General features: G+C 37.5%; 1 protein-coding gene across 1 annotated transcript; it reads right to left on the bottom strand.

The window, feature by feature from the left end:
* Positions 1 to 6,442: 6,442 nt before the first annotated feature.
* Positions 6,443 to 8,415, bottom strand: LOC125187892 (loganic acid O-methyltransferase-like). The gene is made up of 3 exons (XM_048084541.1): positions 8,297 to 8,415; positions 7,250 to 7,900; positions 6,443 to 6,860 (listed from the first exon to the last, which is right to left on the bottom strand). Exons 1-3 carry the CDS (start codon positions 8,363 to 8,365, stop codon positions 6,525 to 6,527), a joined length of 1,056 nt encoding a protein of 351 aa, XP_047940498.1. The 5' UTR covers positions 8,366 to 8,415; the 3' UTR covers positions 6,443 to 6,524.
* Positions 8,416 to 19,744: the final 11,329 nt, after the last annotated feature.

Raw genomic sequence — 19,744 nt, 5'->3', positions numbered from 1 at the left:
CCTTTGATTTTCTCCTCAGTGAGATTTTCATTTCCTCCTCCGTGAGGAATTTTCTGTCTTCTTTATTCGAGCCCTGGTTTTTGATAAGATCAGCCCACCATGATATCGAGATACAGTTAGGAACCAGCCAGAAGATATGTGGTCTAGTATTGAAGATTATCGAGGAGAAGGCGCGAGCAATCGACGATTCTTTGGAGAATTAAATCGGTAACTCTAAACCGTAGAAATCATGTTTTAGGATTAATATTCTTTAAGCATGAATTATTTGCGTTCTAGCATGCAATTATCTGTTTAACATGTGAATTGATTAATCGCATAATCGGTCAAATAGATCTCGTATCTTATTTATTTGTTTTGTACAAAGTCTTCCGTTGTGCAAGGGGCACCAAACTCTAACAATTGGTATCAGAGCCAGGTTTTTGGCTCTGATTATGTGGATTAATTTCATGTTATGTGAATTGTTTGGATGCAAGATGTCAATTACATATGAGATCGTTTAATTAATTTCGTGTGAATTATATAAACATGTGTAATGATGACATGTTTGATTGACATATATATGTTTGTGATCATTAATGATTGCATACAAGAATATGTTATGTGATCAATGTTTCGTGAATTTTGAACATGGCGAACATGGCTACGTTCGCGACATGTTTTGCGGCGGTTCCCCTTCGCCTTCGGGCAAGAGTTTAGCGTGAGTTTAAGGCGGAGTTGTTGCTGCAACAGCACGGTAGTACGATCATCGGCAAGCTAGCCAAGTTGTGTCGGTAGCCCATGTTCTAAATATCATGTCTATTGATCAGTTGCAGAGCAGCTTGGAAGTTACCGATTAACATATAATGAAAAAAGAGAAGAATTTTGAGCCTGGGACATCCCGTGGTGGATATAACTGAAGTCGAGATCGAGGCTAAAGTTATCATGGTCGAGGATGACATGTAAAAAAATTATCAAAATGAAGGAGGACGAGTGATAAGGCTAATTTCATGCATCGGTAATGTGTAAAAAAATGTTATAAATTGCTGGGTCTAACACGTTTCCTAAGCCAGGTGTGTGAAGAAAATCGCTAGATCAAGGAAGTAAGGAAGGTGATGGTCTAGCGAAAGAAAAAGGACGAAATGAGCAGGATTTACAAGGAAAATTGGCGTGACGGGGGAGTCTACAGCTGAGGGCAACAAAGTCATTATCAATACCTCGCTGGACCCACTAAAGCGCCTATAAATAGAGAGGAGCATGCAGCGTAATGGATAGAGTTTTTTCACTCTTCTTAACGCAACCTACGAGTTCCTAGACCAAGTGATCTAGTGGACTTGCTGGATCTGGGGAACCTGCCTTATTTGAATATCACAACACTGCACACACACCACACTTGTACTGTCACAACCAACAGGAAGCTTCAACAAGGCCATAATTGTCAAAATGAGGGAGGGCGTTAAATGTTCACCTACCGAGGATGACATAGAGGCGGTTATTCTCAAGCCCACAATCAACAAGGGTTTGATAAAGTAAATGTTGAGTGATATATTCGTTATGAATTCGTGCATTATAGTTATTAATGTCTAACAACTAGAAATACTACGTCAAATCAAAAGTAAACTATGTCGAAGGTGAAGAGAGTAACTGAAAGAGCAGGTTTAGTGCAGGCTCGTGTAATCAACTAATAGGGGAGATCCTAAACCTGAGCGTGTCGCTGGCACGAGGACCTAAAAACCTGTTAACAACAATATTCCTCAACCCACTTCTACTGGCTAGTATAGTGGAGCAAGGGTCGAATCCCATAGAGATGGATGAGTGCGAAATGTGATTGAGATGATAATTTGGAAGGGATTGGTTAGCTACCATGCTTTGGGTTGAGATCTATCTAGACACAAAACTTAAAAAGGGACCTATACTATCCTGACAAGTAAGACGATCTCATATCGGAATGAAGTCGAGTACGTGAAAAGCGGGTGTATAAGACTGGAGTGCATGCTAAAATTGAAAGTTTACTAAAAATGGACAAACAACGACTGTAACAAATATTCGACCAACTGGCTGACGAACTGCCAGATCCACAGAAAAGTTGGCGAAATTGGAGGACAAAAGGGAATTTAGCTGAAAAATGAAAAGCGGTCCACAAATCAGATCTGGATGTTATCTTCTCCAACAAGTATGCTACAATTGTAGATAAACTAAAACTCCATGAACAACATCCTGAATCAACACATTCTAGGAATTTAGATATGAAAGTAAAAGCTAAATCGAGAAGATTAAAACCAATAATCCTAGATCATGCAGACTGCCTAACATGCAAGGTGACAAAACTACGCGATTATAGATTTCATGCATTCCACTTCGAAATAAACGAGAAAACACTTGGAAAATTTACTCAACAAAACCAGATCTATCCTATCCAAGATAATCCATACTCAAACAGTTGGAAATTTACGCTAAACTACTAGATCTAACTAATCCAGGCAGGAAGAAAACATTTGCAACCGAAGGATAAACAAAAGGTAAATTTTAACTTCATAACGATCAGATCCAAAACAAAGTACGTAAAATCCAAATAATAACGACGATCAACAAGGGATCCAAGCAAAAAAAGTAAACTAGAGTTAAAATACGGAAAGCGAGTAAAGATTGTTTGGCCCCTCGGACGATAAAACAGTGATTCTGGCGACTACTACGGCCGGATGGAACGGTGGTGAACTCCCTCTGGCAGAGTACCGGAGTTTTCAAGTGGTCATGACTAGGCGAGGAACAAGAAGTGGCAAAGCTAGTCTCCACGGTAGGAACATAGGGTATCCGAGAGTGTAGTATGTTGTCTAGCTAAGTGAGCGTCTCTCTCTTCCTTCATGTGACCTTCTATTTATAGGGTGGCTTGCTCTCATTCTTAGGGTTGCCTTCTGATGTGGAAATGTTGCTTTTGCCCTTTTGAATAGTCGGTATTTTCTTGCAATCCTCCCTTCTCCATCTCGAGCCTTATGGAATGCATCCTGACCAGTATTGCACCCTTCTAGCGTCCTTTTAACTTGAATCTTCCGGCTCTTTCCTTGCTGACTTGTACCCCTTTTTCTGCACACTTAAGCAACTTTCCTGCAGATAATGCATGTTAAAACTCATCATACAAACCAATAACCAAGGCCTAGAATGCGACTTTTCAGTAACGAGCAGGAAATTTCAACCTCTTTTTTTTTACTCATAAAGGACTTGAAGGTGATCAATGTAGTACATGGTACTTGAAAACTGGAGCTAGTAACCATATGTGCGAAAATAAGAAACTCTTCATTGAGCAAAATAAGGCATTTTTGGGGATGTTACTTCTGGAAATTCTTCAAAAGTTGGAGTACAAGGAATATGTTATATATTGATTAAGTTAAAGAATGGAGATCATGGTTTTATATATGACAACTGTAAGGATCATACTACCATGGATTCACTAATTACCGGGACCTCTTTTGTTACACCGCGTACTTAGATAGCTAATCTCAGAAGGAACAAACCGAATACAAAAGGAAACACAAGATTACAATTATTATTAGTGCAGGGTATAACTATCTGAGCCCTAGACTTAGACATCCAACTCACTCCGAGAACACCTACACACTAAGTAATCGAATTACTAACCTAAGGGAAAGATCCTATCGAATCAGAAATACACAAGAAGAGACAAAGTCAAGTATGTCAAGATATGGCTCAGGTCGCAACAACGACTACACCGGGCCAAGAACCTTCCCACACGCTTCAACCAATAGTCACAAGTGAGCGTCATCAAACTCAGTGGTCAGAAACTCCAATCTCACCGCCCAACCCACGTGGCGCCCAACCCAAGTGAACACCCTACCACTCCCCCTCCCCCGCAGCAAGTAGGCGTCGTTTTATCTATTGGAAACTAATTTTTTTAAAAATAATACCGTTGTTTTCATTTTTTTAACTCCCAATTCATCCATAAATCATCTATAAATACCACATTCTTAAATTTTAATTTTTGCATTTAAATTATGTAATTTCGATTGTTATTATAATTTATGTTTGATATAATGGTATTTTTAATATAAATGCACTTTTTATAATTTTTTTAATATTTAATTGAAATTAAATTGTTTGAGAAAAAATTAAAATAATAAGTTATGAAATAGTGGATCCATGAAAAGTTAAGGAAGGAATGGAATGTTGGAGGTGTTGTTCTTAGTTAAGGAATGAAATAAAAAATGAATAAAAGTGGTATGAGGCCCATGAATAGCGTATGGAATAGCGTATGGAATACCTTAGTTATGAGCGACCATTGTGGATGCTCGAATTCTTATCTTATTATCAATGATGTTTGCAGTAATTTGGTTGCATGTGTAAATATGTCCAAAAATAGATTATTTGCTTTGAATACGAAACATGATATGTTGAATTGAATGAAAGCTATTGTTAAAGATGAATATGAAACATGTGTTAGGACTCAATCCTAACAGCGACCGCAAGGGGGTTTCCCCGCGATTAACAAACACTTCCGGTGGCTAGTAAGGCTCGATTGTCGGCTTCACAAATTCTCTGCTTGCGGGAAATTCCCGTCAAACAGCCAAAATCACGATGAACACAAAAAGAACCAACAAACATTGATATTTTCCCATTTATAAGACTAAGGGCCCTAGGGTTGGTTCGATCTCCTAGTCATTCGGGAAAGAACCAACAAACAAAACCCGAATGGGGCTTATAAACCGTCCGACTCAATAATGTCTTTTAAAAAATAAAACTAAAAGCAGTAAAATAATTCTCAAAAAATAACCAAAGCAAAAACTTTAAATAATGAATACAAATAAATTAACTAGCTCTCATACCGGTCCGGTTTCCGGACTTTCCTTCCCAACTCGGTGTGCTTCTTTCCAGAGCCTTTATGCACTTGCTTGCCTTTCGGCTTATCACGTTGCTTCTCCTTTTTTCGGTGACATCTCCTTTTTCTTGGTTATTTCTTCAGTCAGAAACGTATCCTCTCGGTCGTTGGCTGGCTTTGACGGTTCAACCACTTCGTGTGATGGCATGATTATATCATTATGGCATTTGCATCTTGGACATATGAAATTTGGTGGTTTAAAGCTTCTATCCACAAAAAATATGGCGAAAGACATGCTACATATCGGTAATGCTGATGAAGTTTGTGAACGATGCATACATGGCAAGCATTATAGGCCAAGATCCTCTAAAAAAATTATATGGAGAGCATCACGCCCATTGAGTTTTGTTCATACAGACATTTGTGGTCATCTGAAACCTATTTCTACTACAGGTAATCAATACTTTTTAACATTAATTGATGATTATTCTAGAAACTCTTGGGTGTACTTCTGAAGAAGAAATCCAAGTTGTTTGAAATTTTCAAAGAGTTCAAAGTTCTTGTTGATAGATTGAGTGGGCACTATATAAAACTTCTCAAATCCAACCAAGTTGGCTAGTTTACTCCTGATTTGTTCGAAAAGTTTGGTAAAGGGAATGGGATCATTCATCATTTTACACCTCCATATATACCTCAACTGATGTTGTTGGGAAAGAAATAATCAAACAGTTCTTGATATGACGAGAAGTATAATCAAATGGAAAGACTTACCTCGAGAATTTTGGGCTGAAGCTATAGCAACAGTGTACCTCCAGAATCGATGTCCCACCAAAAGTGGTCGTAACATGACGCCTAAAGAAGCATGGAGTTCGTTTAAGCCCAATCTAGCACACCTGAGAGTTTTTGGCTGCATTGCTTTTACCAAAAATCATGAAGCTAGAAGAATCAATCTTGATGACAAATGAAAAAATGAACCTTTGTGCAATGTGGTGATCGAGTTATGGGTTATAATTTGTATAAACCACTCACGAAGATTGTGATAATAAGTCGTGATGTGGTGCTTGAAAAAGATCAAAGATGAAGCTGAGAGGATAAGAAAGTTGAAAGCTAGAAGATGCACGTAAAATCGAAGAACTTGAACCACCTACTTCATCTCCAGGTCCAAGTGAAAGGACATGAACAATGCACAACTAAGTGATATTTAAGGAGCTACGAAAGAAGTTGATGAAACTGGAGCTGACAATGTGAATCTTATTTGTTTCTATATGGATGTTGATCATGTGGCTTATGTAGATGTTGTACAAGACAGGAAATGGAAGATTGCAATTTGATGAAGAAATTAATGCAATAAAAAAAAAATGATATTTGATCGTTGACAACACTACCAGTACACCAAAAAACAACTGGTGTAAGAAATTTATCTCACTAGCCGCAAACACAATTGAAAGATCTATCTGCTTGATGTTAAGTCGGCCTTTTTAAATGGTTTTCCTAAAGAATAAATTCATGTGGTGCAACGTGAAGGATATGTGAAATATGGAGAATCAATGAATATTTTCTCAAGAATGGTTTTGTGAAGTGCACTTATGAACATGCTTTATACCTGAAGAAATCGTCCTACCACTTGTAAAATTTCGATGACTTGAACATTTTACATTGCAATAATATTAATAACATACAGAAGGGAAATTTAAGGGTCATAAATGTAGGATGTATAATATCAAATGCGCTTGAGCACAACCATGATTTGACTAATAGTCCCTTGAATCCCAGCTGAATTTAGAATCTCAGCAAATTGGAGTTTGTTTTGCATTGCCCTCACGAAAAGTTGGTTAACAACCATAGCTCCAAAATGATTGGCCATGCATCCTTCAAATATTGCTCTAATAATCATTATTGAATTCTCAGGCTCCACCTTGCCGATGGATACCTCCCCAAATTCCATTTTCACAATTTCAAAACACCCATTTCTTTCGACAACCCTCCTTAGATCCTTCACGCATGGATATACATTAGGAACATTGAACGAGTCCACTTGATCTTGCTCTATAACTCCCTACACGCATGGATATACATTAGCATAACATTCCACCCCCAATAAATATCTCATTTCAATTTTATTATTTTTTGGCAAGTGCAACACACATTCCATTTAACGAATTTTACTCATATTTATCATTTAACTAATATCACATCCATCACATAAAAATAGTCTTCCATTTAGATTTTGGGGTGTCCCACAAAATTAGTTACCTTCTACTTTTGGCAAGTTTTTTCTTTCTTATAAAGTAGGCCTCATTTTCCACTAACAATACTTCAATCACTTTTTCTTTCTATTTTCTTATGTGTAACCAATTTTTTGCATTAAAACTCGTGTCGTTCCCAAAGTATCAATTTTTATGGGACGGATAGAATATATCAAAGTAGGACTGTCATTCAACGTACCTCTTTGACCATGTCCGAGAGTATGGACTCAAGGAAACGAAAGGCTACGCCTCCGCTGAACGTGATAGCTCCATCGGGGACGGCGGGCACGACGATGACCATCACCCCACCTGGCACAATCTCCTGAGCTCTAGCTCTAAAGAAAGCCTCCATGTCTCGTTGGAACTGATCCGCATAGGCTTCGAGAACCGCCTCGGATGAGTCATCCGAGTAGTGAATCCTACCGGCATTCCACGCCGCGGAGCCTTTCCGCTGCAGCTCATCCGGCACCTTAGACAGCCAGTGGATCGCGAATGACGAATACGCTATGTGGACGGAGGAACAAGGGAAGAGGCGGCCGTAGAAAGAGCCTGGCACGGCGGCGGCGAAGTAGCTTCTTGGCTGAGGGAGGGCGGCGAAGAGGGTGTTGAAGTCATTGCCGATTTGGTCGTTGAACAACAATTGGAACTCCCGATCTTCTAAGCCTTGCTGGCGGCACTTGTGTTCCACTGTTTCGAGTAGGCTTTCCATGGCAAAGACAGTGTTGGGTCCCACCGAACACCCTAAGTCGGCTATGGTGAAAGTGGTCAAACCACCTAATACCTTTTCTATGTCAAAATTCTCCATTATTGCCTCCTTTATTGCATCTTTTACGCCACTTGCCGCATCTCTCTGTTGATCATATACAGTCACCGGGACATGATCAGCTGATGACTATCTTAAATTAATAACTGACAATTATATCAATAATATACGTTAAGGATTTAGTTGACATACAAGTGTGTTCGTGTTGACATCTATATTTACATGTCAATAGAAGACATACGTATATATGTCAACTATATTAGTTGATGTATAAATGTCTTCGTGTTATCAATTTAAAATAGTTATCAACTGGACAGGACCATATAGTAGATTGTTGATATAGTCGTCAGTTATCTATTTAAGAAAGTTATCAACTGAACAGGACCATACAGTCACCGATTCTAATTTACAAATTATATGCTTAATGAAAATACGAATAAAATGAGTATAAATATAGCTAGAGAGATATAGAAAATAGAAGACCTGCACAGTTGAATTCTTGGTGTAGCTATACGCCCCATCCCCTGCATTCATCGGAGATGACTCTCTCATTTCTTCAAATCGTTATCTTCTGATGAAGATTAATCTAGGTGTTATTTATTTATTGATCTATTTTTGGGATGCGTGCACCAATTAATCAAATCTTATTCTACATGTTTAAGGCTGACTCATCATTTGAAAATGCTTCTTATTGTTGTTTGAAACCGTCGGGCATTGTTTTTTAATTTGGGTAGGTAACCGTTACAGATAAAATACTATCCATTATTTTGGTTGACCATGCTATCCATATTAAACTAAAAGCACTTGCGATATTATACATGATATTTGACCAAATGCGTTTTTTAAGGGAGGATGTTGATTTTAATAAACTGGAGTGTTGAAGTAGTGCATTATGGTTAAATATATAAATGAATAATTATATAAAACTCTCTTTGATGATTAACCAAAATAACAGATAAGAAATGTATATCTATATCTATATCTATATATATATAAAAGGAGAGTTTTGAAGAAATTTAGAAGAATGCCATTAAAAAATATTTATTAAATAAAATTAAATTTTTTAATAGACAATAATTTGAATGGTCAAGACATTTATCATCAATTTAATTTATGAAATGATACAGAGGAAGGCCAACGAGCAGAATTCCAAGGGCTTCTAATATTCTATAAATTTGGCTTTATGGTGATGGTTTTGCAGAATCTTGGATATCTCGTGCTCGAGAAATTGATGACTAATGCAAGTATGAAACTATTTTTAAATTATTTTTAAACTATTTATCCTGTGTACTTTTATGTATATAGTTTAATTGTTTGATGTTTTAGCTTTCTAACCATTGTTGTATGTTGATATATAATCTCTTTTATTCAACATATGTATCTACTTTGTTATGGTATAATAGGTTCCAGGTACATGTTGGTAGATGTTTGATATATATGGGTTTGTGATGTACTATTTTTTAGCACTAAATAAATCTGCAAGTATACAGAGTATATATAGTATAGCCAAAGATCAGTACCGGAATATCGAACACGGGGAAGGCAAACACAAAGTGTCTATCCTCTACTACCACTCAATTACTATTTGGAAGAACAGAAGGTTTAGGAAAACTTTGAAAACAGAAAACAATAGAAGGCAATTCACAACTAAATACGAGTAAAACACAGAGACAATCGATAGAGATAAGGGAATCCCAGGGATGTGCATTCACAGTTATGGTTATACAAATTCCAAACTACAATACTCTAGCACAGTTATTACTTTGATAGGACGAGTCACCTAGCTTATGCTCATGCAATGCAAATGTTGATTACAAAATTAGGGTTGTCAATCCTAAGACGTAACTCCGAATAGCTCCTAAGACTCTTGAAAAGTCTTCACTCTCAATTAACAGTGTCGTTTTAAGGGAAGCAAACTGTAGCGTCTACTAAGTGAATCTAACTCGATAGAACTCTCTCACAGTTATGAAGCAAGCTATATTAAAAAAAGTAAAAACAAAACGGATATTAAATAGAAAAAGGAATTGTATAACCAAAATCGTTACTAACACATCCCTAGAATCCTATGAGTTTAATTACACATAATGAAATAAGCTAAACACATAGATTGAAGGGAAGACAATTTGAACATAAAACTAAAGCAAATAAAACCCGTAGGTTGAATCCTTGTCGTTCTTGAAATCCTTCTCCAACTCCTTGCACAAGTGAAGTACTCTACCTCTTGATCTCTATGATTTATTTTGCAAGTAGAAGCTCTCTCTTTTTTTTTTGGTGTTTAAATAAATTCACTAAAATAAAAACGAAATACAATTATAACTCGGGTATACCCGAGGGATACAGCCAACTAGTCAAGCTAGCGGGCCGGGGTGGGATGAACACAATACAACTGAAACTTGGGCATACCCAAGGGCTTTTATCAAGCCGGTGTACATGAAGAACCAAACTATTGTCGAAAACCTAGAGAGCCTAGGGCTTAGACAATCGTCCTTGCCAAGTAGAGGTTTACAAGGGGAACATAGGCATACCTATGTGGGGGTAGTCCGGGTCTACCCCCGAAACCACAAACATGAACCCTCCAGCGGTAGAGGGCGGGCCTCGTTAAAACCTCTTGGGGCAAAACCCATTGGGATAAAATCCCCAAGAGGAAAAAGAGTACCCTAAGGAGCAGGGGAAAGGGGAGGTGTGGCCGTTGTTAGGATTTTGTGCATTCGATGCCCTGACCTCTGCTTGAAGTTTATCGTTCTTAACCATATATGCCATACTGGTGAGTTCGGAAAACTGGGATCATTTCTCTATGTAGGAGGACCACTCGGGTGGGAGTGGCCAGGCGGTGGTGCGGGACGAAGAGTCGGCAGGTGGGAACACAAGTCCGCACCACCAAGTCCCTTTCGCAGACCCTCGGACACCACCATGGTAACACTCGAATGCTTTGTTAGGCAAAGTCGGCACCTTAAATTATAGCCGTCGTCCCACAGATTGTTTCGAGAGAAAAACGACGAGACTCATGTGGCCATCCTACCGAGTCGCATCGGTAGATCCTCGGACGGTTTGGCAAAAGGTTTGTGCGCATGGGCCCGCGATGGTGCGGCCGATTTGCTGGTGTCTTGAGACCGCAACACCGAGTCGCATCGGGAGACCCTCGGACGATTTGGCAAAAGGTTTATGCGCGTGTTGTACGCATAACATCACAGACGCAAAGCAAAAGCCATCCTACCATGGGGGAAACTCCAATGGCAGTGGCATACACACACACCCAAGGCAAAAGCCTTGCGACCCATCTCATTATAAACAATTAGTGCCCAAGGGATGATACAACAAGGTCTTCTGGAAACAATGAATAAAGAGTGACGTACGTAACCCTTTTTTAATCTCAAAAAGTAAACGAAAAGGATCGAACGGTTTGGTATCAAAGATCAGCGCGTTCCTCGCTCTCCAAGTGAGACTTACCATTGCCGCGAGGGCTATCCATTTATCTTTCTTCTTGACTGTTGAGCCAACATTCTCTCGCGCCATCCATTTAATGGCACTTGGTATTGTTGTGAGGGGTCTTCTGATACCGAGCCACATCTTGATCTCATGCCAAGTTCTACGAGTTTTATTGCATGAGAAGAAAATGTGGGCGGCTGTTTCTGGTTCCTCGTTACAGAGTGGACAAACCAAATCAATGTCAAGGTATGTGAGTCTGTCTCGGGTTGGGAGTCTTCCCTTGATGGCCTACCAGGTGGTAAAGGAGTATTTGGGTGGAATATACCCCTTCCACACATATTTGGGCCAAAATCTACGTTCACCCTTCAGTCTAAACCATTCATATGCTTCTGTTGACCCTCTAGATTGGTACCAAGTCCCCAGCAAGCTTACTACTTGGTCTCGAGGCAAATTTTGGAGTAGACAATCCCGGTTGGCTAGTAACGCTTTGATAAGTGGCGGGTCCCTCTTCCTCGCGGTCCAGTCCCAAAAGTCCCTATTTCCAATGTACACATTGTGCACCCATTTAATCCAAAGAGAATCCTTTTTGGAGAAGATATTCCAAAGCACACGCGAGATAAGCGCCGTATTCCATGATATAAGGCTTCGGAAACCAAGACCTCCTTCTTCCTTCGGAAGTCAAAGGTCGCGCCAAGCTACTGGTGCTTGTTTAGTGCTCCATAGGAAAATACGCGCCAAGCGGGTGATCCTATCGATGACAGTCCCAGGCAAAGGGAACACTTGGAGCCAGTAACACTCCACACCTTGCATAACTGATCTAATAAGTTCGGCTCGCCCAGCGTACGAAAGGTTCTTAGTAGAAGCTCTCTCTTTTTTATGAAACTTGATGGTGTGTGATCAATACAAAGACATGGATTTATCAATCTTCTTGTGTTGATAAACTTATGTCTTTCCGTTGATATTTAAATTTTACATGTTGTATTGATATAATTATGTCTTTGTGTTGATAATTTTAATACACAAAATTGAAAGTTATTACTCCCTCCGTCCCACTTAAGATGACACGTTTTCCTTTTTAGTTTGTCCCAACTAAGATGAAACATTTCATTTTTTGGGAAACTTTCTCTCAATAATTAATACACTTAACCACATTTTCCCACTCCTATTAAAATATTCATGATTTCGAGCTTAATTTCAATTAATTTATAAATATTTAGTAAAAAATAAGTTTCTCTTAGATATACAAATATTTAAGTTAAAATTTCAATTTTTTTCGAAATGTTGCAATATGATTAGTATGAAATTTATTTTAAATCGATTAATGTTTATAAATCGATTTTCAATGTAAAATGTTAAAAAAAAAAAAAGTTTGATTATGTACGTACAATTATGTACGATTATCACTGCCCTGAAAGAGATTGTCACCTACGACTACGAATATCAAATTAATCACTAAATAACTATTGCAAACAAGTAAAAATCGTGTCAAGTGCATTACCACTTTGAAAAAAATTTAATGCTATTTATTACTCCATCCGTCCACGAAAAGTAGGACACATTGTGAATGACATGTGTTTTAATGTGAAATTGATAAAGTAAGAGAGAAGTAGTGTTAGTGGAATGTGAGGTCCATATTATTAGTAAGAGGGAAGGAAAAAACGTAAGAGAGAAGTTGTTGAAAAATTTTTCTTTTTTAAATATGCTCTACTTTGTTCTAGTGTTTGTTAAACCATTCTTGCTTAGTAAAAATCTTTCCCAATGTCTTTAGTTCAGTTTTAATTGTTTTAGTTAATTGCTAGTTTCGAAAGTTTGAAGAAGAAAAGAAGAAAAAAAGTTGTGTTCTTGTTTAGAGTTTAAATCACCTAGATAAATTAGTTTGCATGTTTTAAGTTTAATGTTTGTTGCTTAATTTCTTGTCTTGTATTTCATCCTCCATTGTTGTTCTTTTTTTAAGCTTATTTCATCTTGTTTAAGTGTTTTAACTTTCAGCTTTTAATTTTTGTTTTCAATGCATGATTAGGTAGTTTAAGTGTTGATTTTGTGTTTCTCTTGCTTAGTTAGTTGTGTAGCAGCCATTTAGTCATTCCTCTCACTTAATTTTCGTGCCTTTAGTGTAGGATTAGTAGATAAAATTAGCTTTTGAAAGTCAAGCCCTTTGTCCATTAGTTGTAGGCCTTTATCCATTGGTTTTACACCTTGGGTAATAGGGAACTGAAACCGGCGGTTTTGGAACCGAAACCATAACCACGAAACACCCTCGCGGTTCGGTTCCGGTTCAACAATTTCCAAAACCGGAACCGGCGGTTCCGAACCGTAACTGCCGGTTCCTGAACCGTGGGCACCTCTATTCCAAACGATCAAAGACTATAACCCTATTTATATTTAATTTAAAATATAAGACCATTTTATTTTATATTCGGTCCCTCAACAAATAGAAAATATCATATGATATCAATACTTATTTCCACAATTAAGTAAATACACTTTAGCCAAATTTTAATCTTTATTGGATCACTTTATTCGGATAACTGAAGGATGGTCATACACATTAAATTAATAGGTTTTTGGCCTTAAAAACCAAAAACTTTCCCCGAATTCCAGTTTTTCCCACGAACTATGAGATTGGATTTTAAAACCACGAACTTTCACTTCGTTCGCTATTTCCAAACCCGACCCGAATAACACATTTCCGGTGCAGAATTGTTCAACGTGGACAGCCGCAAAAATGACTTTAACATCGGTTTTTTTTTTTACCTTTAAACGACGTCGGTTTACACTCAATCACATTTAAAACACTACACAACTCTCCTAAACCCTAAAATCCGAATTGGAGGTCTGATTTTGTTCATCCTCACTTCGAATTCAGCCATCTTCATTCCATCTCAGGTAGGCAAATCAATTTTGTGAGTTTACATTCCATCTTCGTGACCGTCCTCACAAACCGTAGGTCGATTCCTTTCGTAAATGAGTTGTTTGGGGTGGTCGAAGTACAGAAGAATCGAAGCCACGCCGGTGACGGGGATGGGTAGCAATGCACTGCCGCGGTGGAGGCTGCACAAGGCTAGCAGCAGTGACGGCGACGGAAGATCGTTGCGAGATGTGACCACGTGAATGGAACGAGATCTAGACGAGGGCGGAGGCTGGACGTGAGCTTCCCCGGTGGCTGCATCTGATCGTGAGGGCGAGCTGAGAAAGAGAAATGAAAGAGAGATGGGAACAGAGCTATAAGCAGCGGGGACAGGGACGCCGGCGATGGCGCTGAAGCCGCCGTGATTTCGAGTGGAGACGGCAGCGCGCGGCTGTGCAGTGTGCAGTGAGAAATGGGGAAGATATGTGGAGATGTTTAAGTATTTTGTTTAAGTATTTTGTTTAAGTATTTGTTTAAGTTGTGTTTTATGTGTAAAAGTAATTATCTATTAAGAAAGAAATTTGTGACTATATGTAGTATTTTGCCAAATAGGATCCAAGTAATCACTTTAATGACAAATACGATTAAAATTGACACAGAGACAAACCGTGTCTGGCTGTTGACCCGCCGGGGGAAAAAGCGAACGAAGTGAAAGTTCGTGGTTTTAAAATCCAATCTCATTGTTTGTGGGAAAAATCGAAATTCGGGAAAGTTTTTGGTTTCTGAAGCCAAAAACCCAATGAAGCCCAAATTTCCAACAATTTCCCACTTGAGCAACACACAACACCAAATAAATTTGTTCAAACCAAATGAGTGCTCAAATATGCGGTCACACAGTGTATTCCTGATCAATCTTATCATTAACCATATAGGCATAGGACTAAAGAGGTAGTCACCATATTTTTCGTGATTACATCCATCAGTAATCACATATGCAAATATAATAAACTACGGGTCAATTATGGAGCATTGCATGGAAATTTCACTCAAGATGATCATACATGCCTATTTTCAACTTGTCCTACCGAATCCTTAGCGAGATCAAACAAAAACCAAATCATGCAAATAATGGATAAAACATACTCTCTTTGTCTATAAAAATATGTGAAATATCCATTTTCGTTCATCCCATAAAAATATGTGCACAATTTCTATTTTAGTCTGTCACATAAAGATACGGGCATTTCCATTTATGAAAAGTTGTCCACAACTCATTACCTATATACATCAATTTATTTACAACGTATATCACTATGACACACCATTACAACTCATTATACACTAATAATAATATGGATCCTACTATCCACTAACACTACTTTAACTAATCATTTTTCTCCTCTCTCTTACTTTATCAATTATGCATTAAACCCAATTGCAGATTGGATTAATTTTGGAACAAGATTGCAGATTGAGGAGCTGCAAGCATGTGTAGCGAGAGAATGAGCGGAGGATTGATTCTGCCAACCCCACTATAGGGAGAGCCTTACCAAAAATACCTCCTGCCACATCAACCAACCTCACAGCCCTCAAATTAATTCATTTTAATTGTTGGTGTTTATCAAATATTAAAACTATAAAAATGAAATTAATTGCACCAAAAAACCTTGAAAAACTCAAACATACTTCGTCAAAATAAAAAAAAAAAAAAACATCTCTGCAATTCGTCATTGTTCGAGGGAATAGCTATCGTGATTCATTATTGTTGGGGTTTGTTATAACATCCCGAAATTTCGAACCCTAATTTTAGAGCCGTAAAATTTTTATTTAATACTATTGATGACGTGGGAGACGTGAATTAAATGATGAGTGATTTATTGCATGATTCCTTGTGACCTAATTGCGAATTGGAGTTGAGTTTTAATTAAATAGTCAATATTGTTGATAATATTGTGGTGAATTATTTACCTAAGGGATGAGTGAGATTTAATAGGATCATTATTTATTTATTTGAAATTTTCGATCCCGACTACTATTGGAGAAGGAATTCTATTTTTCTTGGATTTAATTATTGCTTGAGATAATTACCTAAATTAAATCCAAAGTCCGATTTTTCCTTATTTTCCTTCATGAAATTTCGACCCCCATGCCTATTATAAGTAGATTTTCAAAAATCTCTTATTTATGGGAGAGGAGAATATTTAATTATATTATTTGATCTCTTATTTATTCTCTTCCATGAATAAATATAAATATTCTAGCAAATCTTACCATATCTCAAGGAGATCTTGCCATATCTTATTTGAATTAATATTTGGAATTGATTCCTTATGGAGGAATCAATATTAACGCCTATTCCTTATTCTTAGTGGGAGAATTATTATTTTTATTCTGCTCCGTGATATTTTATTCTACTCCATGAAATATCTAAATTAAATCATAGGCTAATTAAATAGCCTAAGATTTCGAAATCCCCTTATTCCTCATCAATATTAACGCCAATCTCTCCCACCATATCTCTCCAAATCTTTATTTATTTATTTAATTGAGGAGAATCAAATCTTCCCAAAAATTCTATTTAATTACCTAGAGATTTTATTGAACCCTATAAATAGGAGCAAAACCAAACCCTAGACCCCCAAAAATCGCCCCCCACCCCATATCACATGCCACTCCTCTCTCTCCACTCTCTCTCAATTTTCTTCTGCTTTTCTCCAATAATTCTTCATCTTTTGAGAAAAAGTAGAGTTTGAGCCTCAAGAATCGTTGAAGAATCAAGTCCCTACTTTGTTTCTACCGTTTGTTTTAGCAAGAAAAGGTACCTATATATTAATCTTCTTCATCTAACCGATTAATCGGTATTCTTGAACCCTCATGCATCTAGATTGAGTGAAAGTGGGATAAATGGTATATAGGAGGTGCATGTGCGTGTGTGTGTGTGTGTATGCGTGCGTGTGTGCGCGTGTGTATATGTGACGTGTGAATAACACTCATGTGTGACATAAGTTGATGTTAGATCCAAGATTGTTGAGTGTACAAAGTATATGATGAACGTGTCTTGGTTTTGAATGATAAATGTAAACCGGATCGGTGGGAAAAAGGGGAAACGTTGATACATGCATGATTTATAATGGAAAGGGGGTGGATAATTAATAAAATGTTTTGGATTATTCCACGGGGTATTTAAATATAAAAATTCTCGATGTGTTTTTCTTATTTCAAAAATTTAATGGCACCGGGGTTTGGGGGTGTTGGGAAAAATTTAAATTTAAAAAAGATGGATATTTTGAACTTTTTTTCTGTTTTATACATGGGTTTTACTTTCTCTTGGTTTTCCCGAATTATGAAACTTATTATTATCATTTGGTTGTTTTGAACGTATTCCTTTTTTAATTTGAAGATCGGCATATTTGTGTTTTGTTTTAATTTATGTCAAACCCCTTTACTTTTGGGTCATGGTTTATGGTATCTATTCTTCATTGATTTTCGGGAAAACCTTGGGTTATTTTCTTTTATATTGTTTAAAACCTTTTTTCAAATCTCTTTAAATGAAACCCTAGTCTATGTTCTTAGTGCTTTTAAGTCCGCCTTGGTAGCAGTCGCCGTATTTATTGTACCCTAGAAATCCATTGACGGATCAAGATAATCCTAAACGCGGGAAATATTATAAAATAAAATGGACCCAAGTTACTTGTAATTTGGTGATTTAGATGGGAGTGCAATATTATTCTTTAGTGGAATAAAATAATATTCCATTGATAATATATTAAATCATGGGTCATTTGATTTAATTAGATATTTATCTAATGGGTGAGCCCAACATCTATTTCACTCCATGGATCCCCATTCTAACCCAATAAGTCTTTTATAAATAGTGGTGAGATGTGGAAACCCTAATATACAATTGACACAATTCACAACTCAAACCCTAACCCTAGCCGCCGATCACTCGGCCTCTCTCTCCTTCTTGCCTCGATTTTCGAGCCATAGAACAAGGAGATCTAGGGTTTTGGTTTAGCCTTGTCTTGTTCATTCTAATCCATAGAATTAAATCGAGATAGATTGTTTTGTGTGGTGTTCTTCCTAAATCTCACCAAAGCTATTGTTGATTATTCAAGATCCGCCCACACGGATGAATTGTCAAGGACAATGGAATAGATCGGAAGATACATGGTCGGTAAACCAGGGATCGCCCGGAGGTGCAGCAAGCAACGTCAATCCGATGTCGGATTATGAGGTAACATTTAATTCACGTCGAATATGCATGTTTATGTGAATATTTGATGTGTGATCTATAGATCTATGTTTATTGCATAAAATTGGAATCGAATGCATAATCACCTAAATAGATCCGTTAAGGACCTGTTTGTTTTCCGTGTATTCCGCTGCAGTAGTCCTAACAATTATATGTAGAGAGAAAATTTATACTCGAGAGAATGAGAGGTGTGAATAAATGAATTGCAATAAGTTGTATATATAGAGTTGAAATAATAAAAAAAATCAAAATTAGCGGACGGTGCCCGCGTGGCGGTCGGACGACGCGTAATAGGCGCCGAGCAAGCGCCGCTCGCCCCTTCCCTTCATTGTGGTGCCCGTCGACCGCCGTCCCGCTGCCTTCGGCTCCAATAGGCGCCGACGGGGGAGTCGTCCGCACGGCGGCGTGACGGCACACCTATTGTGATTGCTCTTAAGCCTCTACCAACTTTCTTATTTTCTTTTATGAATTTTCAGATTTATGCAAATACTCTCTCCGTCCAATCGTAGTAGGGATATTTTTTTCGGCACATGATTTATGAAAAATTATAGTACTTCTTTTGTCCCAACTAAGTTGAGTCATATTCATTTTTGGGATGTCCCAACTAAGTTAAGTCATTTCCTTTTCTGACAAAAAATAAAATATTTAATCATTGTTACTTTATTCTGTCAACTACTTTACTCATCTTTATCTTTCCTATTATTCAAAATAATATCTTAATCTACGCGGCCAAAAGTTGAGTCAACTTAGATTGGACGGAGGGAATATTAAGTGAGTTAAGTAAATAAATAATACAGTAGGAAAGGAGAAAAAGTAGAGAGATAAAAAAAAAGAATTAAGTAAGAGAATGTAAAATATGAGAAAAGAGCACTACAAAAAACTGTCATTTACCAGCGAAAATTAGTAGCAGATATAGTATGTCGCTATTAGTAGCAGATTGGGGGCGGAATATCTGCTAGTAATTGTACTAGCGAAATTAGTAGCAAACTTATGATGAATTTTGATTCTTCAATCACGGGTGATAATTAGCAGCGTATATAGCAACAGATTGATAGCCACTAGTAAGTAGCAACGAACAAATGTTGCTAGTAATACATTACTAACAATATTGCAATGGATTGATATTCTGTAGTAAGTAGCAACAGACAAATGTTGTTGGTAAACAATTACCAACAGAATTACAACGGACTCAATTGCACTGCTAAGTAGCAACAAACAAATTTCATTGGCAATAAATTACCAACAATATTACAGTGGATTGATATTCACTAGTATGTAGCAACATACAAATGTTGTTGGTAATAAATTACCAACGGAATTATAACGGACTAATTTGCACCGCTAAGTAGCAACAAACAAATGTCGTTGGCAATAAATTATAAACAATATTGCAACGGATTGA

Source organism: Salvia hispanica, chromosome 5 (assembly GCF_023119035.1).
Source record: "Salvia hispanica cultivar TCC Black 2014 chromosome 5, UniMelb_Shisp_WGS_1.0, whole genome shotgun sequence".
NCBI classification, from domain to species: Eukaryota; Viridiplantae; Streptophyta; class Magnoliopsida; order Lamiales; family Lamiaceae; genus Salvia; species Salvia hispanica.
Note: the sequence above shows the minus strand (reverse complement) of the source record. Positions and strands in the feature narration are given on the sequence as shown.